The sequence below is a fragment of the Primulina tabacum genome, chromosome 5 (genome assembly GCF_025594145.1).
Source record: "Primulina tabacum isolate GXHZ01 chromosome 5, ASM2559414v2, whole genome shotgun sequence".
Lineage (NCBI taxonomy): Eukaryota > Viridiplantae > Streptophyta > Magnoliopsida > Lamiales > Gesneriaceae > Primulina > Primulina tabacum.
The window spans coordinates 7,397,037-7,419,498 of NC_134554.1; the positions used below are offsets into that span (position 1 = coordinate 7,397,037).

At 35.7% G+C, this 22,462-nt stretch overlaps 2 protein-coding genes, 1 long non-coding RNA gene and 1 pseudogene across 3 annotated transcripts; 2 read left to right on the forward strand and 2 right to left on the reverse strand.

The window, feature by feature from the left end:
• The first annotated feature begins 120 nt into the window (after positions 1-120).
• Positions 121-3,031, forward strand: LOC142546069 (uncharacterized). The gene is made up of 2 exons (XR_012820417.1): positions 121-1,757; positions 1,895-3,031. It is a non-coding gene; the product is annotated as an uncharacterized LOC142546069 (long non-coding RNA).
• Positions 2,668-9,773, reverse strand: LOC142546065 (casein kinase 1-like protein 2; annotated as a pseudogene).
• A 7,780-nt stretch (positions 9,774-17,553) lies between these two features.
• Positions 17,554-19,403, forward strand: LOC142546070 (uncharacterized). The gene has a single exon (XM_075653575.1). It carries the CDS (start codon positions 17,696-17,698, stop codon positions 19,214-19,216), a length of 1,521 nt encoding a protein of 506 aa, XP_075509690.1. The 5' UTR covers positions 17,554-17,695; the 3' UTR covers positions 19,217-19,403.
• A 947-nt stretch (positions 19,404-20,350) lies between these two features.
• Positions 20,351-21,955, reverse strand: LOC142546071 (heat stress transcription factor A-7a-like). The gene is made up of 2 exons (XM_075653576.1): positions 21,404-21,955; positions 20,351-21,291 (listed from the first exon to the last, which is right to left on the reverse strand). The coding sequence occupies exons 1-2, from the start codon at positions 21,809-21,811 to the stop codon at positions 20,557-20,559; spliced, it is 1,143 nt and encodes a 380-aa protein (XP_075509691.1). The 5' UTR covers positions 21,812-21,955; the 3' UTR covers positions 20,351-20,556.
• Between the last annotated feature and the right edge of the window lie 507 nt (positions 21,956-22,462).

The following is a 22,462-nucleotide window of genomic DNA, read 5'->3' on the forward strand; positions in this document are numbered from 1 at the left end:
ATGATTAATTTATGTTTGGTGGATTTTAAATTCATCTATTGTTAATCTAAGCGTTAATCTAAACAGATGTAATGAAATTATAATAGATTTGAAATATATATAACATGGATATTATCGAGCGAAAAATGAGAGTTTCGGGAATTCCAACTGGAATCCGACCAAGTACTCAAGATATTGCTAAGAAGAATTGACTCGATGTTAGAATATTGTTTTCTTTTCAAATTTGAGCAAATGGGCGTATGATGATATGTACTATCTAAGACATCTAGAAATAGAAACATGTATATTTTAGATGTTTGTTATCAATTATCGGAGAAATTGGCATTACAAGATTATGTTTTGTCATCATCTTCGCGAAGTAATCAAATTAATTAAAATCAACTAGAAAAACCCCGAATCCCACGTAAATGGACTAATAGCAAGTGGAAAAGGAAACCCACCAACGAATAAAATCAAGAAAAAAAGCCAAGAAAATCTTGGAAACATGGAGGATTTCAGATCCAAATCGCACAAGGACCCAAGAATGCAACTGGACAACACTCACAACCATCATTTCAGCGGCAACAATCACGACGGTGTCTCGTCGAACCCAAATGGGATGCAAGATCTGCGTTGCTACAGCGCCTCATACGCGACATCTTATGTACAAACCAATGGGCAGATGGATATCGTGGTTCCGGCGGCCGGAGACCCGTGGAAGTTCAAGAAAGGCAAGTCAACAAATGGGGTGAGTTCCAAAAATTGGAACTTTAATGATCCCTGAGCTGCAAAGGAAGAAGAGGATCGCTAGCTACAAGGCTTACACTGTTGAAGGTAAAGTCAAGGGTTCTATTAAGAAAAGCTTTAGATGGATTAAAGAGAGGTGTAATCTGATGCTTTATGGATATCGATGAAGATTTTGTTATAAATGGTCTTAATTATATGATTTCATGTAATAAGAGTTCATGTTTCGTTGTCCTTGATATGATCTACTAGTGTATTGATATATGTTTTGTTTGGTGTACGAGATTCTTGGATATGAGTTAAAAGTATGTACTCATTCTGAATAATTGAGTACGCTATTCTATAATTTGTTGATGAACCATTTTACAAGAAGTGGGGTTCTTTCAACAGTTTGTTTTCCTTTTACATTATCAATCTGCATTGTTTTCTGGCAGTAAGGGGCGGGCAATAACATATATGCTGGTATCTTTTGCTTTCGAGTTCTCTGTTTCTTGTTATTGTTTTTATGAGGTGCACACATATGACTCAGTCCCGAAACCTAACATTCTTTGGAGTTAGGATAACACATGCTTTGCTACAGGGATAGCTGTTTGGTTCACTTGTTTATTTGAAGTTGCATGACTTTGCTGTTGATTACAATTCTGGTTCCATTGCATATGCTATGTTCGTTGTGGATGATGATCTATGATCTTATCTGAGTTATTCACCGTCCCCAGCTTCTGAAAAACGGTATTTTATTTTGCGAGGTTGTAGCGAAGTGACTAAGAGCGGATACAGTGGGCTGTAGCCCTCCCCCCATACCCAAGCAAAAAACTTACAATTTTATGTGAAGTTCTCCAAAAATATTCAAGTTTCACCCATCTGCCTCTTTTCCTTCGAGCTTGCCTCCCTACCCCAAAACTTTGTTTCCCCAGGGCCCCATGAGACAGTAAGTATTTGGGTATATTGTCCTATAACCTCCATGGTCATGTTTTTGGTTCAACTGATAAGAATTTGAGGAACCAATTTAAGCATCTGTCGAAAACGGAAAAAAGGTGCATAGCTCTAATTCTACAAAACCCTTTTTCAAATCCTGGTTATTATTCCTCATCATTAGGCTAACCCTTCGTTTCTCCCCCTTTTAAGCCTTGAAATGATGTTTCTCAAGTTTTTTCATGTGCCGATATTACAGAATGACAATATGAATTCACGCTATCTGCTTCCAAGCATTGATGGTAAAGTATCATGCATCAAATACTTCTCTCCAAGTTCAAGTCCCTTCTGTAGATCAGCTTTCCGATAATGTATGAAAATCTCCAGGTATTGCTTTTTTGCGAGCAGCTTAGTTTAATTAGAGATATGTTAATACAGATCATCCATAAGTTCCTTGATTGTATCTTCAAGATTTTTTATTGGACATTTTTCCCGGGTTATTATGTATCTTTGATCTGCCGAGCCGGGTTATATTTTTTGCTTCTACGACATTACACATTCGGGTGGCACTCCTTGTCATCTTGGTAAATTGTATTTAGGAAATTCCATGTGTCGCTGGCACTTGGAACCGAAAGAGAAAGAATTCGGTGTCATTTCGCATCGTGTATGTACGTACGTACATACGACTAACTGCTAATGCCCCTACTCTTTGTATGTATATGTGTAAAATTGGAGTCATTTGACAGAAGACCCTCAGAAAATAAGCTAACAGCGCAAAATTTTCCTTGAAGACAATGAAACTGGGTGAGGGCCAAAACAGATCCGGGCCCATGGGAAAGCTACTTAGCTATTTGAAAGACGAAACTTCATTTTAAGAAAAGGATTTCTTAAATGATATAATTCAAGTGACCACATAATTAAGTAACCTGAAGTAGAGAAGCAGGGATACAGTGTTAAGGTTAGAAACTGATAAATAGTTGCGGAAATTGATGCTCCACAACCTAAGTCTAAAATTAAGAGGAGACAGAAGGATATCCAAATGTTAAAATAAGAGCAAGAGGACATGGTATTAAAGACCCACGCCACTTCAACTCAGTTGAAGGAACATAACTTCACCTTCTCTGATTATGTTACACAATCCACTCTTACATATTTATGAATAATGAATCGTCGTGAGTACAACTGTTCTCTTGATGTTCGAATTCACATCTTTCCAGAAGAGAATTATCAAGGTTCTTAAATCCGGATAATGTATATCGCACAATTTTATGACTTACAGGACTGTTAGGATGTCGATGGCACTTGAGAGAGACTCCGTTCTTAATCATCAAAGTGCAAGCTTTCGATACCCTTTACTGTTGAATCGTAATTATTCGTGGTAGGGTTGTTCCTCCCAGAAGAAATATGCTTCGACTCCGAGGATCCACCAAGGGGTGAGATTCTTTGTCCACTTGATATTTTGTTTATCGTTGCTGGACTAGCTTCAGGAGTACGAGAACAGTTGGGTTCAGAATTGTTTCCCAGTGTGTGAGCTTCATGACTTCCAGAAACAGCACCTCGCCTTAGTGATCCATTAGACCTTCCAAAGAAAGTGGAGCTTGACTGCTGCAAAATCCAACCATCCAATTTACAAAATATTACAGGCCAAAAATAACAGGCAACAAAAACATACTTGGTTAAAAAATGCACTCAAATTTTAGTTTTTTGGTGCAACTTGAGGAGCTATTCATCCCACGAGCTTGACAACTCAATGCATAGGGCACCAATCTATTTGAGTTGAACTATACTATTCATGTTCTTACGAATTTTGTGCATATTAGTAGGCAGAACATTGAATTTTTAACCCAATGGTTGCATGTACAATAAGCACAAAGATTTAATCTAGAGCCAGATGCGGATAAAATTACAGCTTACCATGGCATCTTTGCTTGTTGAATCATTTGCAACAGGGCTTTTATGTCTAGAAAAGTTTCCAGCATTCATCACCTGTCCAGAACTTCTCCGTCTGGATGGATCAGCTGAAGAAGTGCCTCCTTGCCTCCCCTCTTCCTCCCCACCTACAATAAAAACCACATATACCAAGAGAAGTCTTTTGAGTGTGACTACCAATACAAAGTCAAAATAATTTTAGAAACATATATGGATTATACATCTTTCCACGAGGTCAAACTTGCATAAATCTTAATAGCAACTCACCATATGCTGACAGAAATATTAAGTTTGTACAAAAACAAAAATCACAATTGATTGATAACCTGATCTGGAATAAGAAAGGCAGACAACAGATGCATGGAAAAGTACCTGGCAACCTTTCACCATTAGGAATCGCAGGGGGCAGTCCTGAGGTCATAACAGCAGTTGGGCCCTGAAACAACATACATCATTTGCTCGAAAGAAAATAATGAACAGGAAAATTTCCCCTGTTTTTAGGAGGTAAGGAACCAGGGAGAATTAGCAAGTTTGTCATGACTCATCACTCAACTAATAGGTCACTTATACAAACTGGCCCTATAATATGAAGACAGAAGCATCACTCTAAAGTCTCAACAGTCCCCTCAAGCTGGAGGTTTAAATACATATTAAAAAAATTAATTTCAACAACTAAACAACTTAACACAACACTATACATGCATTAGAATGATTACAAGAGAAAGCACTTGCAGCATTGATTGCAAAAAATAAAGACAGACGAGACAGATTACTCGAGGGAGTTCTAATAGTGGGTTTGCTTAGACAGTAACCCGAGACAGTGAATGCCTTTCAGTCTACTTTCTGCCGAGAACGGCGCTGTTAGCTAGCGGCATTAAGGTTAGCTTTCTGTTAAGTCATTCCAAGTCTCTGATACTATGTGAACTCAAATTTCGAGAAGAGGGTGAACTGCAACAGTGCATGACTTGGTCACCCTGAACGCAGAAAAATGCCCAGGGCTGTTGCTAAATTCTCTCTTGATGTAAATTACAATAATCAGCTCGCGAAAGAACATTTTTCACTTGAAACTAAAGTGGAGGAAATCCGTAATATTTAAAATTTTAAACAGAGAAAAGAAGAAAGAGACCCGAATAAAACACACAAAAATTAAGGGGTTTGATCAATTGCCGAAATCCACAAACAAATGCATCAAAGGATATAGCTAAAACACTTCTCCATTAAATAAATTGATCGTGGTGATACAACTCCAAGATGACTACAGAACAGTGGTGGAAATCACTCCAACCAAATAACACTCAAGATCAAATTGAAATCAAATATTTAATTCAACTTATGCACAATTTAATAACCAAATCATCTAGAATGATGCTTTGATTCTTAACCCTCCCCTCAAGTTCAAATATTCTTGATTGTGGTGTTTGACAGATAAATGGAAATCAAACTATTACACAATGCTTCATGTGGCATATCTCTAAGGCTTCATAAAATTTGGAAAAGCAGGGAACGGACATCTTGGAATCACGCAAAAGCAAATTGAAGTATCATGTTTGCTCTAATATAATATCAGAAGGCATGGAATTTTGGGAAAACACAGTAGTGTGATCATCACAAAAATCAAGTACAATATTTATGAAACAAAAACTAAATATCATTGATTTTTAACACAGATTAAAATTGCTTGCCCGCGAAGGAGGAGTGGCCATCTGTGACTGCTGATACTTCAAAATAGTCCAATCAAAAACGTAGTCAAACTGAAAACCTGAAGCAAAAATATATGCATTACAGATTCAGAACTGAAAGGAGTTCACACAATCACTGCTTTTCTGACCAGATATTCCAGACCTTCGCGAATGAAGAGGTCGCGGAATATTCTCTTAAGATAAGCATAATCTGGTTTGTCCTCAAAACGCAGTGAACGGCAGTAATGGAAATATGACGCAAACTCGGTTGGATAGCCCCGGCACAGTGACTGAAGAAATTTCAAGATCACAGATAAACTTCCACATCAAACGAAAAAAATACTACCAAGCACAAAGTTCAGGCGTAAGATCACCTCAATAGAAGTTGAAACCTTTTTCTCACTTATTTTCTCATATTTTTGTTTCTTAGTTCCAGCTTTTAGTCCCTGCCAAGGAAGGCTGCACAGAGTATAATTCATCAGACAAATCACCGCATAATCAGGAGCCAAAATTATGAAGTCCAGTCCCAACAGTTACCTTCCCCTTAAAAAATACATTAGGACATATCCAAGAGATTCCAAATCATCTCTCCTGCTTTGTTCTGAAAAGCATATCAGTAGCATCTCGGGAAAGTAGGTAATTAAACTAATATAATTGTAAGGAATAAGTTAAATACAATATCGAGAGACCCATACCAATACCCAAGTGCGTATTCATGCTGGCATATCGTGCAGTTCCAGTCAAGTTTTTGTTCTCCCTGCATTATGACAACACAATATAGCAAAATTATTGATAAAGAACAACAACATAGTGGGATCAAACAAATTTAAACAGTAACGGTCACCTTAAATATGTACATTTGCTCTTAATATTGAGTCATCTCTTACTTTCGGAAATGAATATTTTAATAGAAGATAGAAACAAATGACATTATCGCCTACATTCAAGGGGTGTCACCTTTATTTACCACATTGTAGTGCACTGTGTATTTAATCTCGACTTCAAGGTACATTTAATCTTACTTAATTATACCAGCTCAATTTCATAAGGAACGGGGAGAATACTTTTTCGAAGCCATGCAACTGATTACAACCCTTTTAAGCCTTCCATCCCACAGAGTTATGACACTAAGATCAAAATACAAGATGATTAAATGCAAATAGACTCTGATCTACTTCTCTTTGAACAGATTTTACTCTGAAAAGTAATTTTACTCTCCTCTTTTTGATTAAAATGATTATGTATCCCCTCTACCTGGAGGTTAAGCAGTTGCAAATAGTTTCATTCTTATTACCCTAACAGATGTAGGTCACAAGAACCAACCACCCATTGTTGCCAATGTTCTCAGTTATGCATAATTGCTGCAACCAATGCTGATGCAAGGTAGTCAACAAAGAAGGTAACCAAAACACTCGTCTCACCTGTAAGGAATATGCTGATGAGTTGAACTGTCTCTATATTTCTTGGCCAGGCCAAAATCAATTATGTAAACCTAATATTAATGTCAAATTAAAACATTAAATCAGTGTATCTTAAGAAATCATCCAAATAAAGCACAGACACACGTAAGAAAGAACCTGGTTTGCACGCCGTCCCAAGCCCATGAGGAAATTGTCTGGCTTGATATCTCGATGTAAAAATGATTTTGAATGGACAAATTCAACACGATTGATCTGAAAGTAAGATTGGGCCAGAAAAAAGCTAAGTTAATTGGTACATGCTTCAAAAAAAGCATTTCTTCCTATACCAATGTCGTTGGTAACAAGTATAAGAAGTTTAAAAAATAACCATTTGATCTGCAAGCATGAGCACTGTCTTCAGTGAAAGTTTCCTACTGCAAAAATTGAATAGATCTTCAAGACTTGGTCCAAGCAAGTCCATAACTAGAACACTGTAATCTCCTTCAACACCAAACCATCTCACATTCGGTATCCCAGCTGCAATGTGATGAACAAATAAAATTTGGTTCCATAATATATTTGAGAAAAATCCACCATCAGATCAATAATGAAAATAAGATTCCAAATGAATCATTACTTCCGCCCTGTAAAATTCTATATAGTTTTGACTCATACAGCAACTGGGGATGTTTAGTCTTCACATTTTCCTGAAACAGTAAAACAGGATAAAAAATTTGAGTTCCCATGCGAACAAATGATCAGCAAAACTCATAATACATTGAATTATCAAGACAACAAACTCGTGCACTCTCCCTTAAGAAAAGAAACGACGAAGATTCTAACCAATAAATGAATTACTGTTCACAAGATAGCATAAGTTTAGTGCAAATTACATCAGCACCGTCTGTGAAAATTCAAAAAAGCGAGAAAAATCCATATGTAAAATCAAGAGACATTTAAAACCACGTGTAAAAATTAAAAATAAGACATAAAAGCCCTTGCAAAAGAGGTAAAGGTGCATGATTTTTAAAAACACGTGGCTGTAAAAGGCTATTGAATTTATACAGGATTTTGTGTTTTTTTGGATTTTCATGGGGGTGTAAAATGCTATTTGCCTCACAACTTTATCAAGAATGGGATAAGAGTTTTAAATATCACATACGACATTGTTATTAGCAATTATAAGATCAATAAAATTTCAGTCAATACGATTTTCACAATTCAACTTGTCAATTCCCAACCACGCAATAAGTGTTTTAAATGTCACATAGGACATTGTTGTTGCCTGTTAGCAATTACATGAGAAATGGAAATTCAGTCAATATTATTTCACCTATAAATCATAGCGGAACTTCTTCGGTAGGAAACAAAAACCGCAGACAATAGCTAACTTGATAAAAAACAATACAAAGACCAATGCAGTCTGTGAAATAAAATAGTTGTCAAGGAAGATATAATATATACATTGGAAAATTAGATACAGTAGCACGGACAACTTCCTACTTTGCATCAGGGGGTCTCAACTCTAAAATAAACTTCAAACAATAACTGAATCTCAAGTTTTCTTCTCCAGCATGAATTTGTGATGAAAATTGACAACTAAATTTAGTTTATGACCCTCCAAGAGAAATTGCACAAAATAAATTATTTTGACTGTCAAGTATTTCACAAATAGCTCTAACTTGAACCCAAAATGAAATTTTGTTGGAATCGTAACTACCAGCTTTTGCTGAGAAAAAGAGAAAATGATGCTTTATAATTCTAAATAGCTGCCAAATAGACCAACTTGCTCATTCCAAAAAGAAGTATTCTATCTTTCCGATGAAAGGATTGGAAAAAAAAGTACAAGATGCAAATCACACCATTTAGGAATGAACTATTATCCCCAAAGCATATGTATCTGATGCCAACCTTTAACAACTTCCGAAATTTAAAAGGAAAGGTCTATGTTTAAAAGCAACAAACTATAGCAATAATAGACCAAAGCACATGCTTCAAATATCGAATTTTAACGACTTTTGTAATAAAAACATGGCTATGTTAGGAACGACAAACTATAGTAATAACAGAGTGACAATCACATCATGTATGCAGACAAAATTAATACAGATCTAGTCATAGCATTAACCATGCAATCTGCTACAGAATCATGTAGATGTAGATTCTACTATCTTCCATATTAAAGAGAAGAACAGCAAGAAACCAAGTCATCCCATCCGTCCCACTCAGGGAAATAAAATCTCCATTAGTAACTCATACTAAAAGAAATTATCAATTATTCGATTCAAGTACCAAATTAGTGGAATCATGCTCTTCAACTATTTTGGTATAACAATAACAAAGTTTCTAGAGCCAATAAACTAGCCAAAATTCAAAAGCACAAGAAGACGAGTAGAATGAAAATTCTACGTCAATTAAAATTTGACAGTATGAAATTCCACCAAAATCTACTCGGTATAAGTCTCAATTTCCACAACACACATGACCAATTAACAGTATATGTATTTATGCAAGCATGTGTCTAGATATAAAATCAAATAATAGAAAATTAACGATCTCATGAGACCTCATTAATTAAGCTCGAGCCAAAAGAAAGAGCAAATTTCTCATGTAACTAATCACACAACCATGTGGTCGACAAGCAAATAATTTTTCAAGAAACAGAAAAATCACTACAAACTAAAGGAAATAACACAACTCACAAGCTTAATTGCCAACTCCTCGTTAGTCTGAATGTTAGTCCCTGCACCAGCAAATTAACCAACAATTAACACGGAATCAACAAAGTCAAGTTCAAAATCGAAGAAATTGCATGAAAATCAAACAGCTGTAACTACCAAGATAGATCTCTCCGAAGGATCCACTGCCAATTTTCCGACCTAGTCGATACTTGTTCCCCACTCGCGGCTCCATCGACAAAAAAAACTAGATTTCAGCTTCCCCCTCCGTACACAAAATTCATCAGCAAGGGGACTCCATGAAAAAGATACAGAGATCTACACGCTCGTTTTAGGGATTTTGCGCATGAATTTAGAGGATTAAAAGAAATTAATTCCCACTTTAAGAAAAACACCTAGGGTTAGCAGACGTAAGAAAGACAATTTACGAATCTCGATCGAAATATATATTCCTTTATGTTCGTTGTTTGGGTGCTAAAAGTCAAGGAAACGGGCGTGGACAGCACGCGTTGATCGCGCGTGTAATGGAAGGTTTGATTTTGGTGAGATCATAGTCGCAGGGGCCTTGGTCACGTGAGACACGTGACACTTTCTTTTATACACACCCATTTATTATATTAACATAACTGTTGAAAAATATATTTAAAATGTGAGTATTGAATATTTGAATGTTGAATATTTGAATGTTGAAAATAAAAGTTGTAAATATTGAAAATTAGTGTGTGATGATGTAGGTAATGATGTATTTTATTTTTGGATTATTTGTAAAGATTTCATATAAATAGATATCTCATTTGTGAAGAATATCACAGTTGAGTAGAGAGAAAAATATTATAAAGTGTGTAGTTTGGTAAATTTTGAGAGTTTGAGATTTTTACTTTTTACCATAAATTTTTAATTTTTCACAACACGTTATCAGCACGAAGCTCTAAAAGTCCTCCATATTTTTCCAAGCTCCAAACAGAAGAAAAAGGTAACAAAAGTAATAATATTTATTTTACTGTTATTTATTTATTGTGTATATATTTAATATATAATATAATGTTATTATTAGAAATAATAAAAATAAATTTTTCAAAAACTTGTTATAAATCATGGGAGGATGTTAAGACGACATCCCACACTCCCGGTAAGGGATACGACAAGTATAAAAGCCTATAAGGTTTTTAAACAAAATAACTTACGACACCTCGTTATAATAATGTGATATGATATACATAATTATTTAAACATGATTAATATTATATTCACCATATTATTACCATAAAATTATACAAATACATACATTTATTTTTTGTACACCAACGGTCATAAACGGTAACAAAACGGCTAGTTTTTGCCCTATAAATATCATCTCACAAACACATTCAATCACTCCAACTTTCTCTTCTTCTCTAAAAATTATTCTTCATCAAATTTTTCGAAGAAAAAAGAAGATGACTTTCTCAAAGTTATTTTTAATTATTTTGGTTATCATACTCACGAGTCTTTTATTTATCGGAGAATATCCTCCTCGTGTGTTTTCTTTATTTTTACAAATACTTGTACTTGTTGTTTATCCATTACTTTGTATTGCAATATTCATTAACTAATAAAATGCATCGTAATTTTTTTAGTACCACCATGTCAAACTTGGCAAAACTCGAATTCATTGCTCTTGATATCACGGAAAAAAATTATATGTCATGGACTCTCGATGTATAAATGCATCTTGAGTCATTGGATCTAAATGAGACCATAAAAGAAAATGGCATATCGACATCCTAAGAAAAGGCAAAAGCCATGATATTTTTGCGTTGGCATCCCATGGCTTTGTGGAAGGGATTAAAAGAAAGATTCGAACAAATGAATTTAGTGAGAAATCATCAGGCACGACCCACTGGTTCAACGGCATTTCCTGAAGTAAATGTCGTAAGCAAATATGAATTTAAATCTGGAAACCAAAATCAAAGTTATAAACAAGATTTTGGTCGAGGACGAAATCGAGGTCGTGGTCGTGGATGTGGACGTGGAAGTGGTCGTGGTCGTGGTCGTGGACGCGGCCGTGGTTTTGAAAATAATCGAGATAGTTACTTTTATAACTCATCTCAAAAGAACGTCCCAAACCATCCACAGAAAAGGTATCATGAAAATATGAGTGTTAATGAGAATCACTCAAAAAGATATGAAAGTTCTTGTTTCAGATGTGGTACTCCAGGACATTGGTCCCGTATTTGTCGAGCCCCTGAGCATCTTCGTAAACTGTATAAAGAATCATTAAAGGGGAAAGAAAAAGAGACCAACTTCACTGAACAAAGTGAACATTTGAGTGATTCAACTCATTTTGATGCTGGAGATTTTCTGATTGATTTCTCAGACAATGATCAATTTGCTGGTGGAATAAATATGTAAAATATTTTATGTACCCATATGATAATGTTTTATTGTGTGCTATATTTTTGCATTTTATTGTCAGTAATTTTATTTCATTGCATATATTTTTTGAAGTTGAAATATGGAAAATACTATGAGCAAAGCTGAATTTCGCATACCCGATAGTGGTACAACGCACACTATCCTCCGAGATAAAAGATATTTCTTGGAACTAAAACCAACAAAAACAAGGGTGAATACAATATCAGGTCATGTAGACTTGATTAAAGAATGTGGTGAAGCACAATTTTTGTTACCTAATGGTACAAATTTTTTTATCAATGATGCTTTATATTCACCACAATCGAAAAGAAATTTGTTGAGTTTTAATGATATATATTCCCATGAGTATGATACTCAAACAATGAATGAAGGGAATGAGAAATATATGTGTTTTATCACATATAAATCAGGAAAGAAATATGTGATTGAAAAACTACCAATGCTCCCTACTGGATTGCATTATACACACATAAGTCTCATTGAATCAAACATGGTAATTGATAATTCTTCAATATTAACCAATTGGCATGACCGATTGAGACATCCTGGTTCAACAATGATGCGAAGAATCATAGAAAATACACATGGTCATCCACTGAAAGACCAAAAGATCTTTCAGAATAATAAGTTTCAATGTAAATCATGTTATCTTGGAAAACTTATTATAATACCATCACCAGTCAAAATCCAAACTGAATCACCAATGTTTCTTGAACGTATTCAGGGTGATATTTGTGGACCAATCCATCCACCATGTGGACCATTCAGATACTTTATGGTATTGATTGATGCCTCCAGCAGATGGTCACATGTATGTTTATTGTCAACTCGAAATGTAACATTTGCAAGATTACTTGCTCAAATAATAAAATTGAGGAATCAATTTCCCGATTATACAATCAAGAAATTAGACTTGATAATGCTGGTGAATTTATTTCCCAAACTTTCAATGATTATTGTATGTCTATGAGAATCATTGTTGAGCATCATGTTGCTCATGTACATACACAGAATGGATTGACTGAATCATTGATTAAACGTCTGCAAATGATTGCTAGACCAATGATTATGAAAACAAAGCTCCATATTTCTATATGGGGACATGCAATTTTACACGCTGCTTCATTAATTCGCATCAGACCAAATGCATATCATAAATACTCCCCATTGCAGCTTGCATTTGGTAAAGAACCAGACATTTCTCATCTGAGAATTTTTGGATGTATGGTGTATGTGCCTATTGCACCACCGCAACGAAAGAAAATGGGACCTCAAAGAAAGGTTGGAATTTATATCGATTATGATAGTCCATCAATCATTCGATATCTTGAACCTCAGACAGGCGACGTGTTCACAGCACGTTTTGTTGATTGTCATTTTAATGAGGAAATCTTCCCAATGTTAGGAGGAGAACAGAAACATACCGAAAAGAAAATTACATGGTATGTATCATCATTGTTACATCTGGATCCAAGAACAAAACAATGTGAAAAAGATGTAAGCAAATTGTACACTTGCAAAGAATAGCAAATCAAATACCAGATGCATTTGCAGACACAAAAGGGGTAACTAAATCATATATACATGCTGCAAATGCCCCTGCTCGAATTGAAATTCCGAAGAAACAAATTGAAGATACTAATGATGTCATTAAACGCCTGAAGCGTGGAATGTCAGTCGGTTCCAAGGATAAAAATCCTCGAAAAAAAAAATTCATAGAGAAACACGATGATCACAAAATAAAGAATGATGTTTCTGAAGAAACACATGATGATTACAAAATAGAGAATGGTGTTCCTGAAGAAACACATGATGATGAAAATGTTCTGTCAGAACCACAAACTGACGAGAATCATGAAATCTCTATCAATTACATTAATACTGGAAAAATATGGAACCGAAAAGATATAGATGAAATTGATGATATATTTTCTTATAATGTGGCAATCGACATCATAAATGATAACGAAGATCATGAACCAAAATCTTTTGGTGAATGTAAAAATCGGCAGGATTTGATAAAATGGAAAGATGTCATCCAGGTTGAATTAGATTCGTTAAAAAAACGTAATGTTTTTGGACCTATAGTCCTTACACCTGAAGGTGTAAAACCTGTTGGATACAAATAGGTTTTTATTCGAAAGCGAAATGAGAAAAATGAAATAGTAAGATATAAAGCTCGACTTGTTGCAAAAGTTTTTCTCAAAGGCCTGGAATTGATTATGAAGAAACGTATTCTCCTGTGATGGATGCAATTACGTTTCGGTATTTGATTAGCTTGGCGGTATCTGAAAATTTAGAAATGCGTCTTATGGATGTTGTTACAGCTTACTTATATGGATCACTTGATAGAAATATATATATGAAAATCCCTGAAGGATTTAAGATGCCTGAAGCACAAAGTTCAAAACCCAGGGAATGTTATTCTGTGAAATTACAAAGATCATTATATGGGTTAAAGCAATCAGGTCGAATGTGGTATAATCGACTAACTGATCACTTGATGAAAAAGGGATATGTAAATAATTCAATATGCCCTTGTGTTTTCATTAAGAAAACAACATCCGGATGCGTAATTATTGCTGTATATGTTGATGATTTAAACATCATTGGAACGAATAAGGAAATTCAAGAAGTTGTGTCATACTTGAAGGAAGAATTTGAAATGAAGGATCTTGGAAAAACCAAGTATTGTCTGGGTTTACAAATTGAACAAAAAGAATGTGGAATGTTTGTTCACCAGACAAATTATACAGAAAAGATCCTTAAACGTTTTAATATGGATAAAGCAAATCCTTTAAGTAATCCAATGATTGTTAGATCATTAAACATAGAAAAGAATCCATTCCGTCCATGTGAAGATGATGAAGCTATTCTTGGTCCAGAAGTACCATATCTAAGTGCTATCGGTGCCCTTATGTATCTTACAAATTGTACGAGGCCCGATATATCTTTTGCCGTAAATTTGTTGGCAAGATTTAGCACATATCCAACAAAGAGACACTGAAACGGAATTAAACATATATTCCGTTATCTACGAGGAACGACAGACTTGGGACTTTTGTATTCAAAAGATACTAATCCATGTATAATTGGTTATGCTGATGCTGGATACTTATCTGATCCACACAAGGCACGTTCCCAAACTGGATATGTATTTACTCGTGGAGGCACTGCAATTTCTTGGCGTTCACAGAAACAAACCCTCGTAACAACTTCATCAAATCATGCCGAGATTATTGCACTACATGAAGCAAGTCGTGAATGTGTGTGGTTAAAATCAATGACCCAACATATCCAAATCTCATGTGGATTATCATTCGACGAGAAGCCTGTGATACTATATGAAGATAATGCTGCATGTGTTGCTCAAATAAAAGAGGGATACATAAAAAACGACAGAACTAAATATATTCCTCCTAAGTTCTTCGCATTCACTAAGAATCTAGAGAAGAATAAATGTATTGATGTTCGTCACATTCAATCAAGTGAAAACTCATCAGATCTCTTCACAAAGGCACTTCCTACGTCAATATTCAGAAAGCACATATATAATATTGGGATGCGAAATCTACGAAATTTGTGAAGAATTGTTCGTGTCAACATGAGGGAGAGTTTACGTGACTGCACTCTTTTTCCCTTACTATGATTTTTATCCCAATGGGTTTTTCCTAGTAAGGTTTTTAACGAGGCAGTATAAAAACACGTAATGAAGACAATCATTATGATAATCATCACAAGGGGGAGTGTTGAAAAATATATTTAAAATGTGAGTATTGAATATTTGAATGTTGAATATTTGAATGTTGAAAATAAGAGTTGTAAATATTGAAAATTAGTGTGTGATGATGTAGGTAATGATGTATTTTATTTTTGGATTATTTGTAAAGATTTCCTATAAATAGATCTCTCATTTGTGAAGAAAATCACAATTGAGTAGAGAGAAAAATATTATAAAGTGTGTAGTTTGGTAAATTTTGAGAGTTTGAGATTTTTACTTTTTACCATAAATTTTTACTTTTTCACAACAATAACATTTTTTTAATGTTATTTATAATATTGATACCTTATTATCTATCCTACCCGAACCGACCCAAAACATCACATAATCGAGCCCATTTACAATGCTGATTAAACCTGTGATTAATAAAGTTATGACCAAAAGTAAAAGCTCAAAATCCTACATGGAGCCCGAACTGACTTTACTCGGGAAGATGTCTCACGAGATGAGGACGTTCGAGCAATTGATCTAAAAACATTATCTTCTACAGACATTATCTTCCAAGTTGAGCTCAAATAAGTATGATAGTGAATATAGATAAAGTCTCGTTAAAGTAAAATACTTTGACAAATTTTTCATGATAAATTTATTACTCTCGGATATCAGGATATACTCCAAATTCATAATTTGCCCAATGTAAGGTCATATCAACACGAACCGCACCATAAATATAGTGTTTCACCTTTGTTTAATGCACTCGCTTATTATTAGCACTACTTTTATATCACACTTGAGTTGTGTCATGTTTGGAGTAGTCAATTTGGATTGTGTCCGTCCGATCGATCCGTCCAGTCCTGCCTCACAATTTAAGTAGATTGGGTAAAAAAAATTTCAACCTATTTATAGATGGGCCAACCCCGCATAGGTCGAGGGCTGAGTTTAGCTTGGGTTGGCTTATCGGCCTGGAAGGGAAAAAATTTACATTATAGATTTATAGTTATATATGTATTTTTTTTATTGAAAGTATGAATTTTTTTGTATTAATTATTTTGTATATAATATAGAAATGTGAAATCAATAATTAAAATTTTTATTGATATTTTTGATAAATTTTATTAAATGAAATTTTTAATGATTTTTTATTTTTATTTTAGTGGGTTGGCGGATCAAACCTGCAACCCTCATTGGGTTAGGTTGGGGATTTCCAACCCGATAAGATGGCGAACTAGTCCACATGGTAGCCTGTTTGACAACTCTAGACTCAGTACTAACTTAAGTATTAGCTAAACCGAAAACACTTTCGGAATCTTTTAACTTGTCATCCGACCTATTTTGAAATAGTTTGGAATATTGGGCTCACCCAACGGAATCCAAGGTATACTTTTTCGGCATCACGAATATAATATAATTTTTTTATTACAATATGATATAATATAAAAATTTTAATGGCAATATAATGTGATTTTTGGAATAATATCTAAATTTCATTTTTTATATGTTACAATTATGGTGTAATTATTTAATTTTGGAAAATAAATAAAAGTATTTACAGAAAATTTGTATTTCTTAGATTTTTATTTCACTAGTTAAATGAATTAATGTCGGAATCTCTATAGTTTATTTTACACGTTTTATTGATATATAATTAAATTATTGGAACCAAATGGTTGTGTGACTCGAGAGAAGTCATAATAAAACATACGTAATACAAGAATACATCTCAAAGCTTTCTAGCATTCAAGCCAAAAGCATGAAAAAAGATGTCATATAATTATTTTTCATAAAATGGATTCTAGTATACCAAAGTTTTGTACAAAATGTAATTAAGTTGGAATATTATTTTTCAGCAAATGTTAAATTTGAGTTTTTATTTAATCATATTTTAGCTTTTATATAAACCTAACGACTCTTTACATGTGTTCTATACATATATCTAATATATTTCATGTTAAATTTTTTTCAATTTAATATTTTCTTATAATAATTTTTTATATTAAGATTTATATCCAAAAGTTTAGATAAAGATTAATGAAAATATTTTAGTAGTTTTTAAAATAATTTTTAAAATAATATTGGGAAGTGAATCGATTACTGTACTCCCACCACAAGTCGCGTACCGTTCTGCTGACGCACACGTACCTACCATTTTCCCAAGCACGCATGCGTAGCGGAGAGACGAGAACGGGAGATCAATAGCTTCCGCTCCACGAGTAATTCTTCGAGTACTTGAAATCTGGCATGAGATCAGATTCGGTGCCCATTTTGAGCCCCGACAGTGAGACCATGCCAATACCGCTCTCGACGAAAGAAGAAGACGATGAATATGCGACCTCCACGAAAGCCCTTTTACCCTTTAACAAAAACGATCGTTCGTTAAATTATTCGCAAAAGTCACCCTCCAGATCTACGATTCTGATAATTTCTCTCGTTTTCACGACTTGCATTGCTATTTCTGCTGCAATTGCATTTGGGTCCTTGTTTTTCTCTGTCGTTGATCGTTCCACTTCCTCTTCATCTTCCATAGCACCATCAGCTGATTCTACTTCCAATGTTGAATTTTCAAGATCTCTCACAAAGCTCAAACACCCTGTCGTCTTATTGATTTCCTCGGATGGATTCAGGTTCGGGTATCAGTACAAGACAGATGTTCCGAGTATCAATAGGCTGATTAAAAATGGGACTGAAGCTGAGCTGGGGTTGATTCCAGTGTTTCCAACTCTTACCTTCCCCAACCATTACTCCATTGTCACAGGTTTGTACCCTGCTTATCATGGAATTATCAATAATTATTTTACTGATCCGGAGAATGGTGACTACTTCAACATGGCTAGTCACGAGCCCAAGTGGTGGCTGGGCGAGCCCCTCTGGGAGACTGTGGTCAATCACGGCTTGAAGGCTTCGACTTATTTCTGGCCTGGTTCTGAGGTGCACAAGGGTTCTTGGAATTGTCCGAAAGATTATTGCATGTTTTACAACAAATCTGTGCCTTTTGAAGAAAGAGTTGATACTGTTTTGAGGTACTTTGATTTGCCTAGTAGCGAGATCCCCTCATTTATGACGTTGTATTTTGAGGATCCTGATCATCAAGGCCATAAGGTTGGTCCAGATGATCCTCAGATTACTGAAGCTATTGTTGAAGTGGATAAGTTGATTGGAAAATTGATTCTTGGTCTGGAACAAAGAGGGGTTTTTGAGGATGTGAATATCATTTTGTTAGGTGATCATGGGATGGCGGGTACGTGTGACAAAAAGTTGATATTTTTAGATGATCTAGTGAAATGGATTGAGATTCCCAAGGAATGGGTTCAGTCTTACAGTCCATTGCTTGCAATTCGTCCCCCTCCTGGTTATTCGTCGAAGGATGTTGTGGCTAAGATGAACGAGGGGTTGAAGTCAGGTAATGTAGAAAATGGCCAATATTTGACAGTTTATCTCAAAGAGGAACTTCCTAGTAGGCTGCATTATTCGTCTAGTTATCGAATCCCACCGATTGTTGGGTTGATTGCGGAAGGGTTTAAAGTGGAGCAGAAGAGATCGAAAAAGCAAGATTGTGGAGGAGCACATGGATATGACAATGAATTTTTTTCTATGCGGACCATATTTTTTGCTCATGGACCTCGATTTGCCAGGGGATGGAAAGTCCCATCTTTTGAAAATGTTGAGATTTACAATTTGGTTACAACAATCCTGGACATTCAAGGAGCTCCTAATAACGGGTCGGTGATGTTTCCACAGGGTGTTCTTTTGCCTAGCCGTTAACAGGACCGTACGAGGAGCAAGCCAGATTTTACGATGATTTTCCTGATGAATAAAGATTCTTAATTGGAACATTGGGGTTTGCCAAGGTAAATGTAAAAAAAAAAAAAAAAATTGGATTTCAAATAGTTAATTACTTGTCTGAAATTAGGTGGCTATTATTATCGGTACCTAATCTTTGTTTGTCAAATCTTTGTGTTATATGAGCTGAATCTACATGTCGAACAGCTATCTCAATGCAGTAGTTGCATTAAATATTTCAATATTGGTGAAGTAGCAGGAATATTTTGAAAATCATCCAATTTGTGATTATGTTTGTTCACCAATCACCATGTTTGATGGGTACCAATATCTCATGACATGAACTAAGTCTTCTGTCTTGTGACAAACCCTGACAGCTTTGCTCACAATTCTTTTAATATCTGAACTTTGCATGCATATGACAAAATCTATGGTACTTCCTGGTGACTGGCTCCTCTTCTTTGGGCGAGAGGTGTCGATGTTTTATCATTTCTTGGTATTGCCCTTGATTTTTATTTCGATTCTAATTTTCAGTTGTTTATGATCGGCAACATTAGAATCCAGTGATCACGGTGAGAGTCGGATCTCGTATAGTTGATCCAATTCATATCGTGGGATTAAAAATCATTTTTGAGTATTTTTCATACCCAAAATTTAATATTCACACCCGACCCACTACCTTTTTCATATCCGTACGATCGAATACCCGTTGGACTTGAAACGTTGTCATCGTGTTCATCATCATTATTTATCCCTCCCTAACGTACTTCTTGGTTCGTGTCTAAGTATGTTCGGACTATAGTCAACGACGTAATAGTGTAATAAAAATATGAATAATAATTTAATAAAATGTCAAAAAAAAAACCCATGTTTGATGGGTTTGCAAGTCAACCCCACCTTACACTCTCAGAAAATGGCCCCTTGGCTTCTGTCTTTTATAATATTCCTTATCTTGCGCTTAAAAATATAAAATAAAAGACAGTCCTTATCTTGATAGGACAATTTCTTGATAAAATATATTTAGATATATTCTTATATTATCTTGTTAATCGGTGGCATACATAAAATAGAATATTAGAGGACTTTACACGATTTTACATGATATAAACTAGAGGGAAAAAAATTATGGATATGATACACGTAACGACATTATTGGCAGACTTTCTGTTCTCTGCAAAAGGCCATTTTCATATGTAAATCCTATTCCCTATCTAACAGAGCTAAGCTAAGACAACTGATCATTTAGCATACAACAATAACTATAATGTTCTTAATTCAATTATACGTGTAATTACTTACGATCTGAAGAACCTCCCAGACTTCTAATACGCGAATCCCACTGCGGAAAATTCTCCTATCCTACACGAATCTGATTGTTGCTTCTCCGGGCCTCCTTCCCCTTCGTAAATCATGTCATCTTCCATAAGTTTCTCCCATAATATGAAATTGTCGGAGCAGACATCGGAACTGTTCGTTTCCGATGATGTTTCGGCCTTCTGGTCCTGTACAGGGCTCCCCGATTCAGCGGGAGAGAACAATGTCTGAATTTCGGATTGGATAGTGCTGTACTCTTCCTGGACTTGGAACTTCTTGTAATCCTCATTATCAATGGATTCCAAGTTTTCGGACAGCCTCCTCCTTTTCAAGATTCCTCCGCTGCTTATTGCTCTTTTCCTGTTAATCCTATCTACAGAATCCAGTAGAAACATGGGATCCTTCAAGGACTTGATCATGAAAATTATCATATATTTTTGCTGCATTTCGGAGGCGTGAAGACGCTCTTCCATGGCGGCTATGTAACGCTGCGAGCACTCTTGCTGCTGCCTTACCTTCAAGATTTCTTGTTTCAGTGCGTTTTGGTCGGCTCCGAGCTTGTAAAGCTCTGACTCCACTCCATGATTTGCGGGGTACTGCCAAGGCTGCGGTGCTGCTTCTTGTGGCCGCATCATTTGGGGACTTTGCTTCCTTCTTTTGATGTGTTTCAGCAAATGCTTCTTGCTTCTCTGGAACCCTTCGTTTGCGAACTCCCATCTGTCCGAATCAATCTTCCTGAACCTCTGTAAATAGTTGGCAAATAAAAAGTCCCGTAAGCCACACAATTCATGTCTCCACTTGAACACACAGAAAAAATTCAAGAAACAAGAGAGTAGAATCGCTGTAAATTCTTACATAGGTATTGAGCTGGCGGACGAAGCTGGAGAAATTGTTGTGCTTGAAATTCTTAGGGAGCAAATCAGTGGAAAAAGTGTGGGGATCCCACACAACGAAGCTGTTACCCGCACCACTCCACGATATTATCGAGTCCGTCTGAGGATCATCCACCATTTCAAACGTCTTCTTCAGAAACGGCGGCGGCCCGATTTCTCTCAGCCCTTCTAACGGCTTCGGGAGATGCTCCGACGCGTCCCCCCATTCATCCTCACCTCCTCCATCATTGCCACCGCCATTAAACCCACCTCCAGAATACTCAGTCTCATCAAGAAACACGAAGGGTTCTTCTTTCACACCGATCAGAGCCTCCCTCCCCGCATTTCGCGCCATTTCTTGATTACTATCTCCAGCTACTCCAGATATCATGTGTGTGTGTATTTCCCTATTCCGAGGCCACTACGAGACCTTTTATCTTTATTGTTTACTCGACACCAATACCTCCACAAGAATCCAAAAACACGCGTCGTGAAGGAGAGGGACTGCTTAATAAAAAAAAGGAGCATAGGGACACAGTAGTAGCCAAGTCGCTGTACAGGTGGTGGCACTACGAAGAGGAGAGAGAGAACGGTGCCCAATATCTATGATAAACAATTCATTACAAAGATATTTATTATTTCTTTTTTATTAAAGCAACACAGAGTGGTTAGCTGTCAAAAAGTGGGAATGCATACTGCCCTCTCGTGCGGCTGGCTTTGCCATTTGTAGCACTACCCTTGCGCTGAGTCACTGTTTGACGCCCACATTTTAGTCAGACCTTTCAAACTTTTTTTGAAAATCCTATGAATCACTAAGCGGATTACCCAATATCATGACCTTAGTCTGAATTTGTGTTAAAATATAAAGACTCGTTTAATGATATTGAAAATAGACTTAGCGGCCGCGGTCCTAAGTAAGGGCATTGAACAGATCCATCGTGGTTTCTGCGATCAAATTTGCAAAAAGTTTTGTGTCTGAACTTTTGTTTTATCTATTGCTTGAGACATATCGCTGGTTACTTACTTCCGCATACCTATGAAA